This window comes from Misgurnus anguillicaudatus, chromosome 11 (assembly GCF_027580225.2).
Source record: "Misgurnus anguillicaudatus chromosome 11, ASM2758022v2, whole genome shotgun sequence".
Classification (NCBI taxonomy): domain Eukaryota; kingdom Metazoa; phylum Chordata; class Actinopteri; order Cypriniformes; family Cobitidae; genus Misgurnus; species Misgurnus anguillicaudatus.
In genome coordinates this window covers 27,011,979-27,035,688 of record NC_073347.2, presented here as the reverse complement: position 1 = coordinate 27,035,688, position 23,710 = coordinate 27,011,979, and the positions used below count along the sequence as shown (strand labels likewise).

General features: G+C 36.6%; 3 protein-coding genes across 3 annotated transcripts in view; 2 read left to right on the top strand and 1 right to left on the bottom strand.

Moving 5' to 3' along the window:
* The first annotated feature begins 888 nt into the window (after positions 1-888).
* On the top strand, positions 889-8,286 carry srd5a2b (steroid-5-alpha-reductase, alpha polypeptide 2b). The gene is made up of 5 exons (XM_055169885.2): positions 889-1,235; positions 4,457-4,620; positions 7,120-7,221; positions 7,341-7,491; positions 7,719-8,286. The coding sequence occupies exons 1-5, from the start codon at positions 961-963 to the stop codon at positions 7,783-7,785; spliced, it is 759 nt and encodes a 252-aa protein (XP_055025860.1). The 5' UTR covers positions 889-960; the 3' UTR covers positions 7,786-8,286.
* Positions 8,287-11,731: 3,445 nt separating this feature from the next.
* Positions 11,732-18,586, bottom strand: mkks (MKKS centrosomal shuttling protein). Its single transcript, XM_055170573.2, has 4 exons — positions 17,287-18,586; positions 15,564-15,745; positions 13,723-13,833; positions 11,732-13,434 (listed from the first exon to the last, which is right to left on the bottom strand). The coding sequence occupies exons 1-4, from the start codon at positions 18,269-18,271 to the stop codon at positions 13,021-13,023; spliced, it is 1,692 nt and encodes a 563-aa protein (XP_055026548.2). The 5' UTR covers positions 18,272-18,586; the 3' UTR covers positions 11,732-13,020.
* A 191-nt stretch (positions 18,587-18,777) lies between these two features.
* Positions 18,778-23,710, top strand: part of slx4ip (SLX4 interacting protein) — a 54,446-nt gene continuing 49,513 nt past the window's right edge. The window contains exon 1 of the mRNA XM_073873432.1: positions 18,778-19,167. Within this exon, the coding sequence (XP_073729533.1) occupies positions 19,141-19,167 (27 nt within the window). The 5' untranslated portion in view covers positions 18,778-19,140. The remainder of the gene's footprint in view (positions 19,168-23,710) is intronic.

Sequence of the window (23,710 nt, the reverse complement as noted above, 5' to 3'; positions counted from 1 at the left end):
TCACAGAAATTGTCTGAACTTGAACGAAAGAACACGCCAAATTGTTTAGGGAAAATAAAGAAGGCTAAAACTGTGATCTTACTGTTTTCTACAGCAAATTATCATATTATGTAAAGAGCATTATGTGAAAATATAACCTTGATATATTGACTAAGATCATGATAAAGATTCAAATTAAAGTCATTGACTGAAATCCATCTTTGATGCTCCAAATCTCCTGATTAGATTGAGACTTTAGCCTGGATTTCACAGACCGGTACACGTGCATTTGCTTAACGGAAATGTAATGGCAGTGGCACTCGTATGGAGTCTCTTACTTTAGGAATTTATTGTTTGCAACATTTTGTGCTTTTATTTCTGCAAACATTTACTTTGCAAAGACATAAACACTTAACTCAGTGTTCTAGATAAACACTGCCCTATAACAAAAAACAGACTAAACCCTCCATACAATGCGTCCAAACACAAAAAAATGCATGCACTCTTAAAAATAAACCTACATAAAATGATTTTTCTTAGCAGGTCTTCAAAAGATTTATTTCTGTCTGACCTTTTTATATGTAAAACATTTTCTTAACTTTCTATAAAAACTGTATGTTAAAGGAACCTTTTAGGAACCTTTATTTTTAGGATTGTATGCCATGTACAACATGGCTCTTCTTGCTGGACATAAACACTCAAGAAATCTCCAAAATAAGCAATAAAACACGTTTGTTGGACAATTTTGTTATATAACAACACATATCTTAAAGCTCATCACAAGTGCATTTCTGAAACGCATTTGTAAATGATCTGAAATCTCTTTCATAACATTTCATCAGGATGCATGCTGTAGCATGGTTAGGAGTCAGCTTTGAGATTTTGGGGAGGAGCTGTTCTGATTCGGTATGCTTGCAGAACTCTGTTGAGGGGTTAAAAAGGGAGCTCCAACGGTACACTCTGGTCTGGAATTGAACCTCAATGCAGTGTCTAGAGCTTCTGGTGCAGGGCCTGAGTTTGGGGATGATACTAGGTGGGGTTATTCACTTTGTTTGTCTCCTGAAGTCTCATGCAGCCTACGGCCGCTACGTCGATGCTTCTACCGACTCTGTGATGGTGCCCGCGAGGCTAGCCTGGTTCCTCCAGGAGATACCTGCTCTTTTGGGGCCGCTACTTTTGTTGCTGATCACAGATGGGAATCAGGGCTATAAGGAGCAACTGATGCTCTGGATCTTCTGCCTGCACTACTTCAATAGGTAAGCGTGGGAGATGGATGCAAAAGGAATTTATGATGTACAATACTCACTATTACACTAAATATAAGTGAGTGATCATTTGTATAAAATAAAAGCTATTATGATGGGCTATTCATGGATCACCAAATTACGTTCCTGCTGTCTTTTTGCTATACCCTTGAATTGTGTAGCTGGTATGCACTGAAACCAAGGTATGCCATTTCACCAATCCTGGATGTTATTTGGCTTACCCGGAACAAATCAGGTATAAATATCTTAATCCAAACACAAAAGATGTAAAAGCACCGGGAGGAATGTTCTAGATTGCTGATTTTGGAGGCATTTATGCTCTGTTGACCGTAACCTAAGACAGAACTGCAGAGGCTTGTTCAAATGTGGGCGAGTTTGATCCGCGTAATTATTGCAGTGAACGCGTCAAAGATTAAGAAAATAACATGTTTAATTCAGGTGAGGTGTGAGATTGACAGAATACGATGGTTTGTGAGCAGGTACACTGTAAAAAAATCTTTGCTGCCTTAATTTTTGTTGTTGTTGTTGTTGAAGCAAGTCATTTTAACTTACTTTTATTTGTCTTGAGATGAGTTGTTATAACTTATATTTTTCAATTATTTTCTAATTATGAAATATGTCAACTTCATTTTATAAGTTGTACCAACGCATATCTTTTCAAGATAAATAATAAAAAGATAAAGTGATTTGTAAATCTGAGTTGATTCAACAAAAAAATGTAAGGCGACAAAGAATTTTTTACAGTGTACATTTTTAAGTTTAATCAACTTGAATTTACAATTAATTTAAACTTTCTTGACTAGTGAGGAGTTGCTATAAATGATCAAAATAAAATAAAAAAGCTAATCTAACTATATAATTTAAAGCAACTCCTCACTAATCACGAAAGTTGAAATAAATTCAAGTTGATTAAAGTTAAAAATTTAAGTGCAACCAGGAACAATTGTCACAATTGTGCACAATATTGTAGACCAGTGGTTCTTAAACTTTTTCAGCTTGCAGCTCCCTTTGTGTATGGTGCATTTTTTCGCGCCCCCCCCCCAAAGAAAATTTGTGACAAAAAACAGTTCTAAAACTTCACATTATATTTAAACAACACATTACTTTTTACAAAGTTGTGCTGCCTTATTTTTTTTGGATTTATTTCCCCGACTTCATGATAAAGTAATGTATTTTATAAAATGTCATAAAACTGGGGACCCCCTGGCACCATCTCGTGGCCCCCCTGGGGGCCCCGGACCCCAGTTTGAGAACCACTGCTGTAGACAGATTAATATAGTGTAGAATTATACTTGTAAAATTTACTTTAAAAAATCCTCATAACAATTTGCACGAACTTTTTAAAGTAAAATTTACTGCTTTTTTAAAGTTACTTACTAAAATTACATACAATGTATATAATGCATGAAAAAAACAGTTTAATGGATTTGATAAATAATTAAGTAAATGTCACTTAATTATTTTTATTTTAAAAGTTAGATTTATTTTAATATTTTAGGTAAAGTTTATTATACTTTTGTTGAATATTGAAACATTGCTGTCCTAAAAATATTAAATAAATCTTATTTACTGTTGTATGGTAGATTGTATTTACTATTTGATATTTTCTTTAACATAGTTCTACGGACATAGTTACTCTTAGTGTTATGGCATTATAACACAAAATTCATGACTGACTATAAGTCAGTAATTTAATAAACTTGTTTCTCCAGAAACGCACACAAAACGCACACAAAACTCTCCATTGTCAGCACTGTGGAGAGAAATACAAAAAAAGTTCTGAACAGCGTTCAGGGTTCACTGATTAAATGGCTGTGTTATTTTTACCATAATGGGTAAATATTGGACAGAACACACTGCTGGGTTAAAATCGACAAAATGCTGGGTTGTTTTAACCCAACTTCTGGGATATTATACCCCATGGTTGCATAACATCAACCCAACACTGGGTCATTTTTGACCCAGCATATGTTCTGTCCAATATTTACCCATTATGGGTCAAAAATAATCCAGCCATTTTTAAAGTGTTCCTGAACGGTGAATTCACAAAATGATCATTTACAACAACACAACATCAATAATATAAGAGCTTAAACCTTCATAACATTTTTTAACAAATATTTAAAGGCGGGGTCCATGATTTCTGAAAGCCAAAGTTGACATTTGAAATCACCTAAACAAACACGCCCCTACCCCAATAGAATCTGGAGCTTCTTTTGATTTACCCGCCCCACACACACGCAACCGAGACAACAATGTTGGTTAGTTAGATATGCCCCTTCCTGCTGATTGGCTACAAGTGGGTTTTGGTAGTTGGCCCGACTCCCTTTTCCAAAGTGTTTTTCAAAAATCACACATCCCGTCTTTAAGTAGTTAAAGTTCTTATCAGTTCTTATTCTGTGAAAAAGCTTTTAAAAAATCGAAATATTCAGGCGCAAAGGATCGTGGGTATTCCTTACAACATGTGCAAATAAATTTAAGTTCATTTTATTTGAATGTTTTAGTTTAATGGATTTTATATGCTTTAAGTTAAATAAGTTAAATGAACTCAGATTTTTGACTTGAACACGCTAAAGTTTTTGATTAAAATTATTTGTGCACTGACTATAAAACAGTTAAATAATACAAGAAAATATATAATATGTATTACTATTCCCACACAGTTCAATTTGTACATTAATTCATTGTGTATTTATTGTCATTTTACTTAGAAAAATCTAGTTCTCAATAAATGTTAATATTACTATGTAGAAATTATAAGTGTTAATCCAATATATTTTACTACACCAAAAGTATTTTTTTTTTTGTATAATATATTAGATTGAAGTGTTTCTAATATAATAACATTTTAAAATGGGACACTGTTGATTTTGGGACAACACACTAAATGCGTTGTCCCAGAATCCACTCAACTCTGTGTTATTATTGAAACAACACATTTTGTGTTACTTTTAACACAACTTGTGTTTTATTTTAACACAAAATCAACACAAAATGACACATAATGTGTTAAAATTACACATAATGTGTTAAAAGCTTAACACAAAAAGATGTGTAAAAAATTAATACATCCTTTCTAAGAGTGTACAATAACATTTAATTCTCACTATTCACAATATACTGTACTGACATTTGTAACTGATGAGCTACAAATGTATCCATAATATATAGAGCACATATGAGATTTTATGTATGTACATTTTGGTTTGCAGGAGCTGCATCTACCCTCTGCGGACAAAAGGACGGCCATATCCGTTCAGCATCATGCTGTCAGGAATCGTGTTTTGTTCTATTAATGGCTTCTTGCAGGCACACTATCTGTTGCACTGTGCTAAATATCAAGACGGTTGGCTCTCTGATGGTCATTTCATAGCTGGTAAAAATTGATTACTAACAAATTACTATTTCACAGCGACTGTTGTTATACTGTGGACTGTTTTGAAATTGAGTGCCTTTTAAATTTCACATTTAGTCACTTAGCAGATACTTTTATCCAAGGAGGAATGAAAAACTTGTCAAAGCAATTTGCCATATGTAAACTGTATAACAATAACTGCAGATATCACTGAAAATTCTAAAAGCAACATAATACAAAGACTAAGACTGCTGGACAAAAAATAAATAGGGGGTTATTTACAGACAAGTTAAGTGTTTACAGAAGACTGCTGAAAGTATTTTTAATAATACATTTTGGGCCCTATCTTGCACCCAGCGCAATTGACTTTGTCACTGACGCATGTATCATTTGTATTTTGCACCGGCGCACAGCGGGTTTTTCCCTCCACAGGGAATGAACTTGCGCTCCCTGGGTGGTTCAGCGCAAAAAAGGAGGCGTGTTAAGGCGCAAACCATCCCTGATGCTATTTTGCAGTTTCAAAAAACAGTTGCGCCACTGACCAAAAAAAATAGTCTAAAGTCAGTGGTGTTGCGCGTTGTTCATTATGCTATTTTAAGGGCGCATGCTTGACCATAATGCACAACGCGCACACACTTTGCTTTTCTAATCTACACAGATGCAACAGTTATTTTTGCAAATCATAAATTGTTACAATAAAAAATGTTAACACATGAGATAAGGGAACTCATTGTGGTGCGCATTGTGGTGATAGTTTTTATTTATTGTGTGGCTGCGTTAAAAAATTCTCATGCAAATAACGATTAAAATATTTTCATAAGTTTGTTGTGTGGCTGTATTACGTTTATTTTATGTAAATAATAATTTAAATGTTTTCATAAGAAACCTTAATGTATATGAACTTGATTTGTAAGTGTACTTTGGGGTTGGACCTTGCTTGCGTTTCTTGGGTCCGAATTCAAAGCCCGCAAACCCTTCAACAATTTCAGCGGTGAGGGTGGACGCAGCGATGTCCTCTGCTGGCGTCAGGTCCTGTGTAGAGGCAGATCCACCTCCCGTTACACGGCGTGCCCGATTTATGCTGGCAAGCTTGGGATTCCCCCGTCTCCTGACATAATTGTAGCGCTTGGCGCAACGATGGGAATGCCAGCTGATGAGAAAATTGTGGCCTCTCACGCCTGTTTAACCGACGCTGATTTGGGCGGGTTTCTCCTATCCCCATACAAAACAACTTCTCTGTCTTTGACTGCTCTTACAAGAACGTCGGTCTCCTCGGCTGTGAACCGCTCCTGGCGTGCGCCTGGTAAATCCGTCATAATAATAGCAACCCGCCATGGAACTTGCGCCCTTGCCTTTAAAGGGAATGTTGGATAGCGTTCTGATTGGTTTATTTGACGTTACGCCCAAACCACACCTATGAATAATGAACCTACTTCAGACCAACCCCTTATTGTTTTGCGCCTGGCGCAAGAGTTATTTCTCCCGCCGGGAAAATAGCAACAGCGCCCAAGATCCGCCCACAAAGTCACTTGCGCTTTGCGCTTCGGACTTGCGTTTCAGATCGTTAAAATAGGGCCCTTTATTTTTAAGTGTCTGTTAGCAGTGGTGTAGTGGCGCCTGGAGAAGTGGATATACTCTTAATTTATGGCACCATTTTTTAAAGCGGCCCTACTAGGGTTAATATTGGTGATTGCATGTACAGTAATCAATGGATTTAGATAGATTTAAGTAAATTTAACTGATTTATTTTTGTCAACACACAGTAAAAAAAGGCTATGTAAAAATGGTTATACAAGTCAATTCAATCTACTCATGTTAATGTTAACTTAAAGACATGACAAGTTAACTTAAAGTTAAAGTAACATAATAACATAACAAATAATATTTTTTCACAGTGCATTTTAATAAAGTTCTCTGAAAACATGATAGACATTAAAATATGTTTTGATGTATGTGTTAATTATTTTGTTAATAAATACTTTATAGATGTAAGTACACTAACAAGTTTTGAAACATTTTTTCACATTTTTGACTACTAACAAAATAATTAAAACTGTGTAATAACACAAATGTAACTATATGAAGTATGTTGTGACTGCATGCAAAACTATGTTAGTAGCTTCAAAGTAGCAAACATTTGCCTAGAATTTACAAAACGGCACTTTTAGCATTTTATAAAGCAGCTTCTTGACGTCTCATCTTGGAAAGGTTTTTAAATACAGAAAAAATTCCAGTCCATAATGGCCGTTTTCTTGATTACTTCACAGTCATCTATTTCTATAAAAAACTAATTAATTTAATAAAAAAATTATAAAATCTAATGAAAAAAATATGTTGGCACAATTCTATTTTTGTCTACAAAGCATACACATTTCAGTCAAGTTTTTCAATACAGATAAATGTATTCTACATTTGGCAATAAATTAGATAAAAATGATAATATTTTAGTTTTTCTAAATTTTGATTATACCCTTCAATTGTTTTAAATGTTAAAAGTAAATATCTAATGTTTTTTTCTAGGTTTGATGATACTTTTTATAGGAATGGCGATCAATATTCACAGTGACCACATTCTTTGCAACTTAAGAAAACCTGGAGAAATTTCCTACAAAATTCCTACTGGTATGTAGATTTTAAGATCTTTTGAACTCCTGTTGTTCACTTTATCCCAGTTTGTGTGAGCCAACTACAATTAACTTCAATGAATAAAAGCTGGAATAATTTATATGTTTGTTTTTAAGGTGGCTTGTTTCAGTATGTGTCTGGAGCAAATTATTTCGGGGAAATTGTAGAGTGGCTGGGCTACGCTGTTGCCACTTGGTCTTTACCCACATTTGCTTTCGCTTTTTTCACCATATGCTTCATAGGCCCGAGAGCCTATCATCATCATAGGTAAAACTTCTGATTAGAAAATTACTCACATGGTGATCCAAATTTAGTGCTATGTTGTATTTTGAACAAGTACAGCATTACTTAAAATTAACAAGTTTAGACAGTATAATGCTGTAACACACACGGAAATAAGGAATACGTTTATCTATTCTGCGCTTTAAGTACCATTATTATTATTATTATTATTATTATTATTATTATTATTATTATTATTTTCATTTTTCCAGATTTTATATGGAGAAGTTCAAAGATTTCCCCAGATCAAGAAGATCTCTCATACCGTTTATCTTCTGAGGAACCTGCAGATGAGTAAAGATTACCAGCCTGTGACAGAGGGAAACATTAATCCTTTTTTTTAAACCTGCACATCTCTTTTTTATTTTCTGAATTAATAAATTCTATTTGTAAATTATTGTCAGAAAAAGGAAAAGTAATATGACTTGATTGTCAAATTTATGATGAAGTTTTTAAATGCTTCCTATATACTGTATATAAATACTTTAAAGAAAACTTTCCTGCAACACACTATTGACAGAAACTGTAGAAGTATATTAGTTCATATGTATATTAGTTTATTTCAGGATGGGGCATAGCATTAAATCTTGGGCCCTATGCAAAGAAAGTGCCCATATCTACACTAATCATCACCTTTTTAATATTACTGTATATACACATATTACTGTACAGATATAGCTCTCACAGAGTAACTGCTGGCAAATTACTGATTTAATATTTTATATACTGTATATACTGTACATTCATCAAATAAACTCTGCTGGTCTAAGCTATCTGAAACATGTTTTCAGTATTCCAAGTCATTTTTCAAAGTGACAATTTGTGCCTTATTTTGCAGATTTTAACCGAAGAAAGCACTTCTGCTGTGTTGGTGGAGTACATTTTAAAGTCTCCCAACAGTATCCTGACGGAAAGATGGCAAAATTATTTTTTAAAGGAAATTGATTAAATCAGGATATATTAAGAGATTTGTATGACTTTCCTCTTTCTCTTGACCCAAATACATCCACATAGATGTTTCTGAAGAGCTCATGGTGACTATTACTGTTTTTGGGGAATTTTAATCCGTTTTCTCACATAAACCATTATGTGGTCTCTTAAAGATTGGTTTCTTCTTTTATAATGCTCTGTAGGAATGCACAAGTGCTAAAATGCCCTGAACATTTCAAGGGTGTCGTTTGACACTATGTTTTGGACAACAATATGACCAAAATTTTCATACCTTTATCATATGTCCTTTTTAGAAATGTTGAAGTGAGCTTTACATGAGTAGCATGTAGGTGCAAAACAGTCACTGATTTGATTTTTGTCCAGTAGTTTCTTAAATTAGACACAGTGGTGGCCAGTGACTTTTTTTCGAGGGCGCACCATTCGATATATTTAACCCGTCATGTGTTTATGATAAAAGAGATGCTAACGTTTGCCGAATACTTGCTTAAAGGGGTCATATCATGAAAATCAGGCTTTTTCCATGTTTAAGTTCTATAATTGAGTCCCCAGTGCTTCTATCAACCTAAAAGAGAGAGCCTAGAAGAGAGAGAGAGAGAGAGAGAAATAATTGACAGCAAAATTGAGTTTTAATTTCAACAAACCACCATCATGGCAGTGTTTGCATTTCATCAGCTCATTTGCATTTTAAAGGACACCAAAAATGGCACATTTTTGCTTAAACCTACAAAGTGACAATTTTAACATGCTATAATAAATTATCTATACGGTATTTTGAGCCCTTTAATCTCATGTGTAATCAGAGTTTAGTGTAGAGTCTTACGGGTATTTCGTGAATGTGTCTCTTTTATCATAAATCCAGCAGTCACGTATTTTGGCAAGACCGCATGATGCACAAAGGTTTACATGATGCAACAAACACATATTTTGACATGACGAACAACACACATATTTTGAATTTGCGCCTCTTGGAAGAGAAGTCACTGGTTAGGCAGATGGCATAAACCTTTCCGGGTTTGCAAGAATGAAATATTGTTTCATGTACATGTCGTTTTTTTAATGATGCAGATTGGATTATGGCCCAGCACAACGTATAAGAAGAGATTTTTGAAACAAGAAACTGCATCAGCCAGAATATTACTGGTGGTACTCAGTAGTCATCTAACACACTCGCAATGAAGGAACATCTCTTCCTTTTCCAGATAAATCTAAACAACAATAATAAAGGGTTCTCTTTTTTTGGTATGGAATTTTGGATATGACAGTGCTAGGTGCACCAAAACAGACAAAACGTCACACATTTGGACTATGAACAGTATGCTTTTTCCTGTATCCCTATACATGCCAAAATCGTCCACTTGAAAACGTTACACATACCCTGGTGTGTTGTAAAAGGCAGTGTCATTTTCTCTAAATATAGACTGTGTGAGGCGTGTCTCCAAAAACGCATTGTCTTGCAGAACCCTGCTTTCATAGGAAATTATTTTAAGGACACATTTATTGAGGTTAAGGGTGATTTTACCTGCCAGCATTTTTTGCCATTGTTCCCTGTCTTATGTTGCTTGCTTGTCAGAAGTGTTGGTCTGATATTTAGAGGTAAAATCTTGATATTAAGGGAGAAAGTTGCTAAAAAATGGTGTTGCAGATGTTTCATATAATGACAAAAGAATCCATTGCAGAGCAGGATGGAAAAGTGCATTTGGCATGCATTTATGTGAAACTGTAATATAAGATAATCTTTTCCACACCCTTGGTTTATAAACAGTTTAAAGCAGATTTTTAAATACTGAATACCTCAGTTTGATCTGCTGTTGCAGCTTAATTTTCCTGTTAAAAACTTGATTTGCTACATTCATTTAAGAGAGGTAGCTCAGTCGAAAGCTCCGGGTTCAGTTTCTGTCTGGCCCTGGGCTCTCAACTTATTTTCACATACTAACTTTACTGAATCATACTGTGTCTGGGAAACTTTGCTGGGTGAGAAGTAGGGCAAAATAATATTTATGATTATTTTGGTAAAAATCATAATTATGATTATTTAACACGATTACTCCGTGACTTTGAAAACATGCATTTATTTAATCTTTTTTTAAGTGGGTGTTGCAATATAGGCTACACGTGTCAAAACAGTGATGCCTTCGAAGTGCCTTACAAACACACTGGTCACCAGTCCATCAGCACACAATTTATATTTTAATCACACAATAATTATTTTACCTCAATTATCTTGTTTTTATAATTGAATTAATTTTTTTAATTGAATATCAAAAACTATTAAATGGACATGAGAAGTATACATGCAGTATCTGCCATGCTTGTTCTTCAAAAGTCATTCTTACTGAAATATGTCTATAAAGCCATTGCCTGTTTTTGGGGTGTCATGTTTATTCTTAGCGCTATTCCAGCATCTATGGCTATATTTATGGTAAGAACTGGTTTCCATACACAAGTTCAGTAAGAAATGTATGATATCAACATATATTTTTATGTTACTTTAACTTAGCTGGTGCTCGAACCAGGGACCATCTTGCACTAATCTGTCCTGGGGGTGTCAAAATCAAAAATATACAGTAAATGAACAGTGCGTGCTAGATTTGTAAACTACAGTCATTTATGGATTTCCAAGACACACTAATCATTACCATTACAGTTTATAATTATTTAAAAAGCATGATTTCTTCAATTTTAAGAAAGAAAGTTCCTTGTACATTTAGGTTTTACAGTTGCATTTAATTGTGGGTTTAAAGACATTAGGGCATGTTTTTCTTCTGAAGCTTTTGCAAGACATTAATCATGATTTATAGATAAAAAATTATTTGACAATCAGTGTTTAAAGGATGTGTTTTATTTTAAATTCCCTTTCTCTCAGAAATGTCATAACAGAGAAGTAAAATGGGTTTTAAATGTATACTAACAGTTAAATGACAATAGCCAACAATCATTAAACATTTGATATACCCTCATTAAAGCTAATAGTTTAAACTTCACCTCACTGATACATCATCATAACATGCTTAAAAATGAATTGTTGATTCCTGAGAAGTGTTGATTCCTGAGAAGTATCAACACAACACTTGTACAAACTTGTTCTCAGAGGAGAAAAAATCCACTAGATAATCCTATGTATCGGTAGTCATGTTTTCAAGAATTAACTACTACTGGAGCAACCTGAGAAAAATACTTAAGGGCAGGCGATAACTCAAAGTCAAACTTTCACCTCCATTTGCCAATGACTGCTAAACAGAGAAAATATACTGTGATATAACTGTATTTTGCCATGTTTTTATTTTTTTTCGAGGGCGCTAAATGCGAAGTTCGTCACAACATGTATGTAGCCCATCACGTGTGTGGTTCGTAATTTCAAAATATGTGTCTTGCAAGTCTAGTGTCTTGTCAAAATAAGTGCTCTCCGCAGATTGCGTCCAAAGGGTTCATGACAAAAGAGACGCTCATGTTTGCAAGATACTTATATAATCTCATGGTAATCAGAGTTTACTGTTGAGGGAGTGTCCTGCGTGTATCTTGTGAACGTGAGCGTCTCTTCAACCACAAACGGTTCCGACGCGTGTGCAGCAGGCACTTATTTTGACAAAACAAGTGATGCACATGGTTCACATGACGCACAAACAGATATTTTGAAAACACGAGCAACACACATGACACTCCGAACACTTATTTGGAATATGCGCTCCTCGGATGAGCAGCCACGAGCCACCACTGTCCCTGTGACAATGGATTATTTTCAATTATACCACGGGGCTATTGAATGCTTTATTCTGATTGGTTTAAAAATGTTCCAAGGTTATGGATTATTTTTCAATAAACGCACACCTGACCTGTCAAATGTCTTAAAGGTGCAGTGTGTAATTTTTAGAAGGATCTCTTGACAGAAATGCAAAATAATATACAAAACTATATTATCAGGGATGTATAAAGACCTTTCATAATGAACCGTTATGTGTTTATTAACTTAGAACGAGACCTTTTTATCTACATACACCGAGGGTCCCCTTACATGGAAGTCGCCATTTTGTGCCGCAATTTTTCTACAGAAGCCCCTAACGGACAATTTTTTTACTAAGTTGTCTCCGGCGATGACATGTTTGTCCGGTGGTGGCTACCGTAGCTTTTCTATGTGTTTCAAAAGCGAGGGGTGAGCAGTGGACTAAGCCGTTGGTTGCAATTTGCAACCTCACCACTAGATGCCGCTGAAATTTACACACTGCACCTTTAAATAGCTAGCAGAGCAATGTCTTAACAATGTTTGTAGTAACCGTGGTATAAGCGTAATAATTGACGTCGGTCCTTTTATATTATTTGAAAATAATGCACAACCGCTGTGTAACGGCCAATGTCTGCGTCGTGACGTTTCACATTACCACCTTGGGTATGCATTATTTTTAAATAATTCAACGACCCATCGCCAATTAATCCTTATGTATGTTGCTTCTGTTCTATGTATATGTGTGACAAAAACATGAAAACACTTATTTGTTTTGGTGGCTTAATTTAAGAACCATGTCATACACCACACTCATAACTTCAGATGTAAAACCTTTTCATCAAAATTTAATTTACATCCCTGATTATATATTTTACATCTAAAACAAGATTAGCAATCTCGACAGCCATATTCAAAGCATTAAGCTTGGCAGAAAATGAATCCAATATTTTGGGCTGATTGTGAGAGTTTTCCGGGGAAACGGGAGAGAATGTGGAGTAAGCTGTATTGAAATGGGTCCTCTCCAGTTTGGGTCTGTCCTCCACCAGGCCACAACCACAGGTCTGCCTGGCACTGGTATTTGAGTCCATATCTGAGACCCAGTGGTGAGCATATGTCAAGTCAATGAGACAGTCGTGTCCATCATGCTCTAAAGAAAGAGTCACTGCTTGCAAAGAGCTGCAAAAAACCTCCATTGCCATAAGGATCTCAGATTGAGTCACACCAAGAATTGCGGCCGTTTCTGCGACTGTGGACCGATTCTGTGAATTAAATAATAAATAAATAAGTAAACGAATAAATAAATGAATCTGTATGTCATATGAGGACAAACAATTTATTAGTATTGCACGTATGGGGGTCATACACTTCTGGAAACCACAGATACAATAGGCTATGCATCTTTAGTGTTTGGCCCCTAAAGAATATTAAAATAAGCTTGACATTAAAGAAATATGAAAGCTGATAATTCATAAATCCTTTTATAAAACGATGACTAGTAAAACTTCCTAAGTGAAACAATACAAAACTGAACAGCTGGAATAGAGTACCATGTGTGTGATGTAGGTGGCCAGAAGTGTCTCAGTACAGCCTCCTCCGAGCAGGGCGTAGGGATCTCTTAGAGTCAGTCGCAAAACATGTTCTGCCCTTTGGCATGTCATCTGTCCAACAAATGGAACAAATGTTCATGATATTAGAGGAATAAAAGAGGAAATAAAGGCAATATATTTTAATGAACAACATTCCAATAAATCTAAAGTGTGACATCGTAACACAAACACACATTAAAACTGAAAGAAATAAACTTATGAATGTTGAGAATGCATCATAACACCCAATGTAACCAAAAGCTATTAACTTTCTAAAAGACCGTGAGATTTGATTTTGTTTTGTGATCTTTTCTTGTCTCGCGACTCACAAGAGAGTGTCAAGATATATAATCTAATTTAAACGTAATGAGTATAAATGGTGTTAGGGTCAAACTGACACATTGAACCGCTGACCTTTGTGTAACTAACACAATGCTCTGCCAGTTGGTCTACAGCTGTGGTTCTTAAACAGGGGACCCGAGATGGTGCCAGGTGGCACCAGTTTTTTTTAAAATACATTAAATCATCATACATTCTGTGCAATTAAGAAACAAAAAATAAGGCTACTAACCAACAGCACTACATTGTATATTTTAATATGTTTTGTTTAATTCAAATTCTAAGTTTGTAATTGTTTAAAGGAAAACACCACAGTTTTTTATACTTTACCATGTTCCTACCTCAACTTAGACGGACTAACACATACCCATCTTTTTTCAATGCATGCACTTCATTTTTGTACAGCGCATCGTGAATGTGTTAGCATTTAGCCTTGCACCATTCATTCCTTAGGATCCAAACAGGGATAAACCCAGAACCCACCAAACACCTCCATGTCTTCCCCATTCAAAGACTGCCACATGAGTAGCCACACGAGCAAGCATGGTGGCAGAAAACACAATGTGGCGATTTTTTAAGCGAATAAAAAATGAGAACTATATTGTATGGCGAAAGAGCACTTCGTTTGCAGCACTTCCACCTTGGTGCGCAGTAACTTCATCTTTCCTCAATACTCCGCCTCTCGCTCATACTTCCATCAATATTACTGCGCCCAAAGTCGAAGTGCTGCAAACTAAGTGCCCTCCGCCACGCAACGTAGTTCTCATTTTTATCCGCTTAAAAAATCACCACGTTTTATTTTGCGCCACCAAACTTACTCGTGTAACTACTCATGTAACAGTCCTTAAATAAAGAAAACATGGAAGTGCCTGATGGCTTCCAAACTCATACATGCCTGAATCCTATAAGGAATGAATGGTACAAGGCCAAATGTCAACACATTCACGACGCGCTGCACAAAGATCAAGTGCATGCACCAAACAAAAATAGGCATGGCTCCATTCATCTAAGTTGAGGTAAGAAAATAGTAAAATATTGAAAATGTCATAAATTTTCTTTGTGGGAGGGGGGCACAAAGGGATGCACCCTAAGGGACTGCAGGAACAACAATTAAACAACAACATTTAAAGTAAAAAAATAAAGAAAAAAATAAAACATTTGTCTAAACAGATGACTATAGACTCTCAGGGAATAATCCAAATGTAATTTGGGGAAGGAAATAAAAATATTATTAGTGAAGAAAAACTTTTTCCCAGGTAAATACAGTGCTGAAACTTCTTAGGAACTTTCATTACAGTCACATTAGTTTTCAATTGAACCTATTCGATATTGGGTAAGATGTATTTCCTAAAAAAAAACCATAATGATGATAATATCTATAAAGATATACATTGAATAATCAAACAACAAATATAATATTAAGATTTCATTTGTTAGACATAACTTTGCAAAAGTTATCCAACCTTGAGCTCTTCCAGCATAGTTTCATTTCTGTGGCAGAGTACCATGCTGCTAAATGTAATCTCTTTAGAAGGAAGAATCTGGAGCAGCTCTCTGGAACCGCATGATTGAAAACTGAACCCTCGAACCTGCCCGTACGATTCAAAAGGGACTGAAGAGCACAGGGAGGCAACAGCCTGAGCACCTGAAATATTAAACAAGAGTTAAAACTGAAGTGTCCCCTTTTTGCACAACTAGCATCACCAAAATAGCAAAAAATAACAAACAGTGCAATGTATAGATGTCCTTTTTAGTCAAATTGCATACTTTTAGGCATATCAGCAATTTAAGATGACATAATGAACCCTCTTGGAAAAAGGTACAAAAGCTGTCACTGGGACAGTACCCTTCAACAAGGTCATATGATGTACCATTTAGACAAAGGTATGTACCTGTGAGGTACCAATATGTACCTTTGAGGTACTAATATGCAATCTTTAGCTATAAATGCATACTTTTTGACAGGGTATCAGCCAAGTGACAGCTACCTTTTCTGAGACTAGTGTAAAATACATTAAAGGGACACTGAACCTTTTTTTGAAAATATGCTAATTTTCCAGCTCCCCTGGAGTTAAACATTAATTTTTACTGTTTTGGAGTCCATTCAGCTGATCTCCGGGTCTGGCGGTACCATTTTTAACCTAACTTAGCATAATCCATTAAATCTAATTAGACCATTAGCGTCGGGTTCAAAAATAACCAAAGAGTTTCGGTGTTTTTCCTATTTGAGGCTTGGCTCTTCTGTGGTTGCATTGTGTACTAAGACCGACGGAAAATTAAGAGGCGCAATGATATTACACAGTGCCCGAAAATAGTCCCCTGCTATTGAAAATTACCAAGGGGACTACTTTCAGGTGCTGCATAATATCATTGCGCCTGCTGCAGTCATGGTACAACAGCAAAGTCCTTGAATGAGAGTATAGTTCCTAGTCATATCGGCCTAGATCAGTGTTCCTCAAACTTTTTCAGCCCAAGGACCACTTTATCTTCCATTTTTTTTCTGAGGACCACTTAACAGAATCCCACTCTAACACGCCCCCAAAAAACAACAAAATAGGAAGGATAAGCTAAATTTAAGTTTAATATGCACTAATAACTAATTTTTTAAACACAAATGCAATGCGATGTTTAGAAATTGTTATATGAATTTTATTTCATTTGAAAAAGTAAATGTGAAATGAGTTGCAGCTTAATATGAGAAATCTACTTAAATAAGTGACGATTGTATAAACACCTAGTTTAGGTCATCTTTTGGCAGACCACATTTTAGGAATTACTGGCCTAGAAAATAGCAACTTTTAATTTTCTGTCGGTTTTAGTAGATGTAACCACAGAAGAGTCAAGTTTTAAATAGGAAACATATTGAAACTCTTTGGTTATTTTAAGCGCAATGCCAATGGTCCAATCACACTCAATGGATTGTGCCAAGCCACGCCAAAAGTGTTACTGCCAGACCCGGAGATCAGCTGAATGGACTCCAAAACGGTAAATCAAATGTTTAACTCTAGGAGAGCTGGAAAATAAGTATATATTAAAAAAAATGTGGAGTGTCCCTTTAAGACATCTTTAAGACTTTATAAGTAAGCAAATACACTTATTTTTATTGCAGATTTATGTTACATTAAATATCATAACCACTTAATACCCAAAGTCGATTAAAAGCATGGTTGCAAATAATTCATTTACCAGTTATCTGTACAAATGGCTCCATCATCCCAAGTCCGAGTCTCTCTATCACAATAACCGCATGGTCCCTCAAATATTGCTGAAGAACAGGATGCACTACTTTTTGACACGCAAACAAGGTCACATCATCCTTAACAATGTGTTCCCCAATCCTCAGGAGCTGCTGAAGAAGCTCAAACTCGGGGTCCACACCGCTACACAACTCCAATGTCAGATCACCAACATCTGAGATGTCACCTGCCAAAGATGTGCTAAAAAGCACCACCTTAAACGGGCCAGGTCCCAGTGACTTAAGATCTTCAGGTCGAAGCATCTCAGGGACATCCACCAACAGTCCTGGGAAAAGAGCAGAATCGCTCACCGATTGACTCCCAATACCAATGGTGACTGTCCTGCCGAAACAAGTCACATCAGGAGAGTCACATGGGATTGAATACAGGAAGGCTCGTGTGATGAGTGAACTGATATGTTGTGTCTCCTTGCTATTCAACATGCAGCCTGGTTTGCTTGCGACCATACTGGTGGCCAGTGCAACCAGTGAATCACAGCTGCTAAAGTCCACTCGGACCTTACAAATACAGCTGTCATCTTTAAAATACACGTTGCATTCTTTCAAAAGGTGCTTGTATACTTTGGCTGCTGCAACAGTCCCGAGGCCAAGTTTTTGAGTATTTTCGATGAGTTTGAGACTGAAAATCCCCATAAATAGCCCACAGTCGCTGTAACGTGTGGTGTGATGTTGAATAGCCGTTGAGATTAGTTTGAGAAGAGGATCAGAGAGATCTAATCGTTTGAGCAACACCGTGGAAGTTGATGTGGTCAGCACGTTCCCACCAACATTGTTGTGGATTTGTTTTAATCTGCCAGTAGGTCCGTATCCAGTACTCAGTATATCTCTAAACAGAGCAATCCTTTGACAGATTTTGCTGTTGGAAAGCGGTTCATCTGTGCACACAGCCGGTTCCTTCTTACAAATACGAGACATGCTGTGGCTTCTTTTACTAAAGGTTTCAGGTTTCACGAAGATTACATGACAGTTACTTTCATCAAGACATGATACTAAGGAGTACAATATGAGTTTAGTGACCTTCCTATGGAACAAGCGTCGGTGCTATTTTCTATATAAAACACTAAAAAACATGTGACGCATACACGTACACACAAAACGAATACATACCCAAAGTTTTGTTTATTTGATAAAGTAAACCTAAAAGACAGAAAACGCTTTAAACCATACGGCAAATGCCAGGCTGTTGGTGTTTACGTACTACACATGGTTTCACGTAGTGTCCAAGACATGCCAGTTCTAATATATTTATTTCAAATCAAACAAAAATTAACTGGACTTTATAAATAAATAAAATGTACGTTTGTGACAACAATTTAGTATTGACAAATAAGACTACGCCATTTCGTAATTTTCTTTGAACATTCTTCATCTTAAAAATATGACTTTCCGGTGAAATACATGGACTCCTACTTCCGCCTGTCTCTATAGCAACTGCTGGCGCTGGGGTCCTTACGTGACAGTGCGAGTTTGAAGTCGTCGGCGGGAAATTACAGCTTCTTTTATTTTGTATTTTTTATATCGATGTTTTGTTTTTAACTAAATTCATGAACTAAGTTTAACCAATTAAACTTTAAACCACACAGTAAAAGGCTGCGTGTACAATTCCATAGCCACCGCACTGTTTTATTTCCAGTTTAGTAAGTTACCAAACTGCAATAACGTTAACTTGTTTAACTCTAGTGATATCTGTTTATAGTGACGAGAAGCTTTTAATCAGGCTTTTAGTTGTTTGTTTTTATCGTCGAACTGTCAAAGTTTTATTTTGTTGGAAACATTGCATAAGAATGCAGTCCTCCAAGTTTGTTATAAAGGTATGTGAACTTGTTTTACACACGACCTCCCATAACATTTTTTTTTGCATGTTTTTTAAAGATTTTTTTTATAGATCTTGTTTTATATGTATCGATATTACATTTAATTTGTTTATTGTCTTCATTTATGTTGCCATTCTGTATGTCGTTCGTTTTTAGTTATAATTAAATATCCAGATGAATTTAGTGTGATAACACAGAAACTCTTTCTTTAAAATTAATGAATAGCCATGTGATTTGACCCCATTGTACATTAACTGCAATGACAGTCATTGAGACTAGAAAGTCAGTCTGAAACTGACTGTGATAAAGCGTGATATTAATCACAATAGAATCAGAATCAACAACGCATTACTGGCATTAATGTCAACATTTACAATATGGCCACAGTATATTTATTACGTATAGTACTAAACAAGACAACGCAGCATCTCTCTACTTGCTCTTAAACAGGCAGATGTTATTTTAATTTTAATGTACTTTCTATTTTTAACACTAGAGGGGGTGGTCTCCTCAACAATGATTAGTGTAACTTTAAAAAAGCACAGTACAGTAGCATACTTTTGTATAGTGTTGATGTAATCTATATATAGTTTATACAGCATTGCTCTTAATTTTTCATATTCTTTGCATGTGCTTACTTCAGCTTTTCTTACATTTACTTTCAAACTGCACCGTACAGTAACTTCCATCTTTTATCTAACACATCTGTTCACCATAGGTGGCATCATGTTTTGCAGACCACCTCGGTCACTGTTTAAAAATGACTTTGCAGGAGATGTCCCAGTTTGAAGTTTTAATGATGATAATGCAAGTCTCTCCATCCTATCCGAATGCCTTTTCCCAGTTTTTGGGCTTCATACATGCTGGACTGGCTCTGTCTGTTCATCCACAAGCCAGATGAATTAATGTCAATGCTAATGCATATCAGATGTTTCTTTAAAGCACCGAAAAAGCCCTAGGTCTTTTTCTTTGTTTATGTATGTTTCATATAGCAAAGACTTTAACTTTAGTTTCTGGATGCCGCCGCAGATCGCACACATTCGAGTTTAGTGCCAGCCTACATATTTCCCTCTTACTGTCGTTCTCACTCATCATCTCCTTTCTTTTCTGTTTTTCATTGTGGGAGAGCGCCGCTTACCAACTGCACCCTCCCAGTCTGCACATAATGATACTGTTATATATTGCTCTCCCTGAGAAAGGAACTATCATGCCCGACAGTGTGACCACAGGGAGACAAACAATACCATCAGCTGGCCCAGTTCTCAGCTTTTCTCTGGAGCTAAACAAACAGTGTCTGCAGAGCAACTTATGAATGAGTCAATGCATGTTAAAAGTGAAGCATGCATTTTTTTAGAATATGAATACTTATCTCAGATTTATATGCATAATTAAAAGTGAGCCATTTGTAGGTTGTAGGAGAACTTTTAACAGCCAAGTCTAAACCTGTTTTTATTTCGGAAAATCGGTTTGGTGACGCCAATGTTGCAGAAATTACACACTTCACCTTTAATTAATATTGAGAGACTTTGAGTGCATAATCTCTTCTTTCATACTTGTTGTACCAGGTTAGGTCTTGCTTTGGACCTGGTTGTGAATGTCATGTTTCCTCTGTGTAATGCAGCTTGGTTAGCTCCTTTGACTCATGCTCGAGGCCCCGACTCTTCTGAGGTGTTAAGACAAGACATTGAATATTTACACTAGACCTGCCACACACTCCACTCTTATACCCATCTGGTGTATGAGATGGTGGTAGAGTGAGAGTCTTTGTTTTTGGCCATGAATGTTAAGTGCTTGGTAGTATGACAGATGTCTTGGCTCTGGTTTATGTGTTCGGTCGACTTCCCTGGTAGATAGGGACCACACACTTGGACCTCCGAGCATCCTGTGTCTGTCATCGGATCAAGGAAATATGTTGTCATTTCTCAAACGGAGAGGAAAAAATTGGGATGGATGCAACTTGTAACAGACGTGGGAGGAATTGAAATAAAGTTATGTCTGGGGACCGCTTCATTGCAGTACACTGTGGTCATTTTAATAACTGGAGCTGTTTAGATTCGGAAAATCTAATTAGGTATTGCTAATAAAACCATATTTTTTATCCCCAGATGCTTAAATTTCCTAATTACTGGAATTCTTGGGAGCCCCTTCAAATTGTTTGTGTAGCATTACCTGCGGTCTATTGATAAACAAGAAAGAGTCTGACATACGTAACATACTTAAACAGTAAGGATCAGTTTTGAAGAAAAGAATAGATGACTAATCTAGAAGGCTAGTCTAGAAAGTTTATGCAACTGGCCACAGGTGATATTCCTGCCTGTTCTTGCTATTGGAATTTTGCTTCTGGGTTGTGACCTGTCTTATGGAAAAAATGATCTTCATTCAGGTGTGCTGACATCCAGAGCTTTACTTTAAAGCACAGAGAGTTCATAAAAATAAAGACCAGCCTAGTCATTACCGCATTGATTCATTAATGGCACTTGCTACGGCAAACATCAATACTACTGTTGTTCACACTTGGGGTTAGGGGTTTACAAAAGCGGTCGTCTCACACTATTTGTGCTACGGTCATACATCAAACCATGTGCATAATTAAGAACATAGCTTTTACTAACCCTATAGACTTTAAATATTACTTTACATTAGGCCTGTGTATCGGCAATAATCTCGCGATACAATACATATTACGATTCAGGGGTTGAGATGCAATATGATGCGATACATTCCGATTAGGGGTGCACCGATATATCGGCCGATGATGCTTGCTATGCTTCTCAATGAATTACGGTGAAATGCCGCTACTTCTAAAAGCCAGAGGGCGCTCTCGTGCAGAGACTCAATATGCGTTGCAGACAAAGAACCATACACACGCAGCTATTACACGCAGCTCCAGGAAATGGCTTAAGGATATATTTATATTGCTGTTCTTCAAACCTTTTCAGGTATTTTCATGATAATAAAGAAGAATATGTATAATGATTATGTTTGACGAGTGTTGCTTTTTTAAATGCATGTTATAAACGACTCAAACTAACAGTGATTTCAGATCGTTAAAGACTTACAGATCAAAAGCCGTAGTACATGAAATAGCTGTGAATAATATCGGCTGTGTGATTCATATGGGATTCTCCAAATCCTCGATTGGATTAAATTTTTTCAATTCTAAGGCAACGATTCGATTCTCTTTTTTTTGAAAGACAAAAAATGCTATGGCATTAATATTTATTATTATTATTATTATTATAGTTTTACATTAACATGCACATTGCATGCTTTTCCTCGCATGAGGGGTTTGGGGTTCACTTTACGCAAGAGAGCTTATAGAGAGGATTCCTTCTTGCATGCACATGGACTTAATGCGCGCGTCTTGGACTCCTAGCATCTGAAATAAATCCAGCGCGTCATAAGCAGCTGCGCTTCTCTCTGTCTCACATGCACGCGCTCTCGCATCTGTCCGAAGTCTAACGGCGCATTCACACGGGGCGTCAGCGGTAACGCTTCCCATTCACTCTTAATGGGTGACGTCATGCGTTGCCGAACTGAATTGTGGATCCGTCGGCGCCGCGTCAGTGCCGTTGCTCGCGGCAGAAGTTGAAAATTTCTCAACTTTTCAAGCGGCAACGCGTGCGTCAGCCAATCAGATCGCCTTATGCAAATTACCTAGACAGAGCCAGCCAATTACGTTTATGGAAGAACGGAGAATGTGTAGCGGCCACTGTGATTGGCTGTTGGCCACGCTTCAGACAAGCCTTCCGTTAAGCGTTAACGCTGACGCCCCGTGTGAATGCGCCGTAAACATAAACTAAAGTAGTAATCCTTATGTATTTTTCAGTTTTATGCGTTTCATGTGAGCTGAGGCAAACTATTCCTTTTGTTTAAAATATAACCCGCTGCATCTTGGCGCCTCTCTCACTCTCACGCACGTGCAGAGAGCTGCGCTCTGTCCTAGGTCAGATCACTAGGTAGTAATCCTGTTTATGATATGCATTTCAAGGAGTACTGTTGTAGCAATAAAAAAAGAGAGTTTTTTACCACGCTTGGCAAGCCGACCGGACGTTACGTGGGGGCGTGTCAGCATCGACAATCCCATTTTTTAATTCGAAGTTCGAGGTTGTGACTTAATTTCGATAACTCTTCTGAATCACTAAGGGTGTCACAATTTAGATTTTTAATCGAAATGGTGATGCCCTTAGCGATTCAGAAGAGTTTTCAGCCACGTATTAGTAGTGTATCGGCATTTATCGGCGCACCCATAATTGCGATAAGGCATAAAAAAAAAAAAGTTTGGTTCCGGTTGGTTGTCAGTTTAGGTCATTTTTTTTTATTTTTTTTTACAGTGGCAGCAAGGGAAAGGTAGGAAATTGTTAAATATTTAAATTGAATAGCGGATATATTTGAGGTGACTTTGGCCATATTGCGTGTTTGTCTCACGCAGCGCAGAGCCACGGATCTCCACGGATTATCTCTTTTTAATTGTGTGTGTGTGTGTGTGTGTGTGTGTGTGTGTGTGTGTGTGTGTGTGTGTGTGTGAGAGAGAGAGAGA

Coding starts and splice junctions, on each gene's coding strand:
- srd5a2b (XM_055169885.2), top strand. CDS start 961: ATGCAGTGTCTAGAGCTTCTGGTGCAGGGCCTGAGTTTGGGGATGATA. Junction 1,236..4,456: donor TGCCTGCACTACTTCAATAG/GTAAGCGTGGGA, acceptor TTTGGTTTGCAG/GAGCTGCATCTACCCTCTGC. Junction 4,621..7,119: donor TGATGGTCATTTCATAGCTG/GTAAAAATTGAT, acceptor GTTTTTTTCTAG/GTTTGATGATACTTTTTATA.
- mkks (XM_055170573.2), bottom strand. CDS start 18,271: ATGTCTCGTATTTGTAAGAAGGAACCGGCTGTGTGCACAGATGAACCG. Junction 13,834..15,563: donor CTATGCTGGAAGAGCTCAAG/GTTGGATAACTT, acceptor TTTGTTGGACAG/ATGACATGCCAAAGGGCAGA. Junction 13,435..13,722: donor CCACCTACATCACACACATG/GTACTCTATTCC, acceptor TTTAATTCACAG/AATCGGTCCACAGTCGCAGA.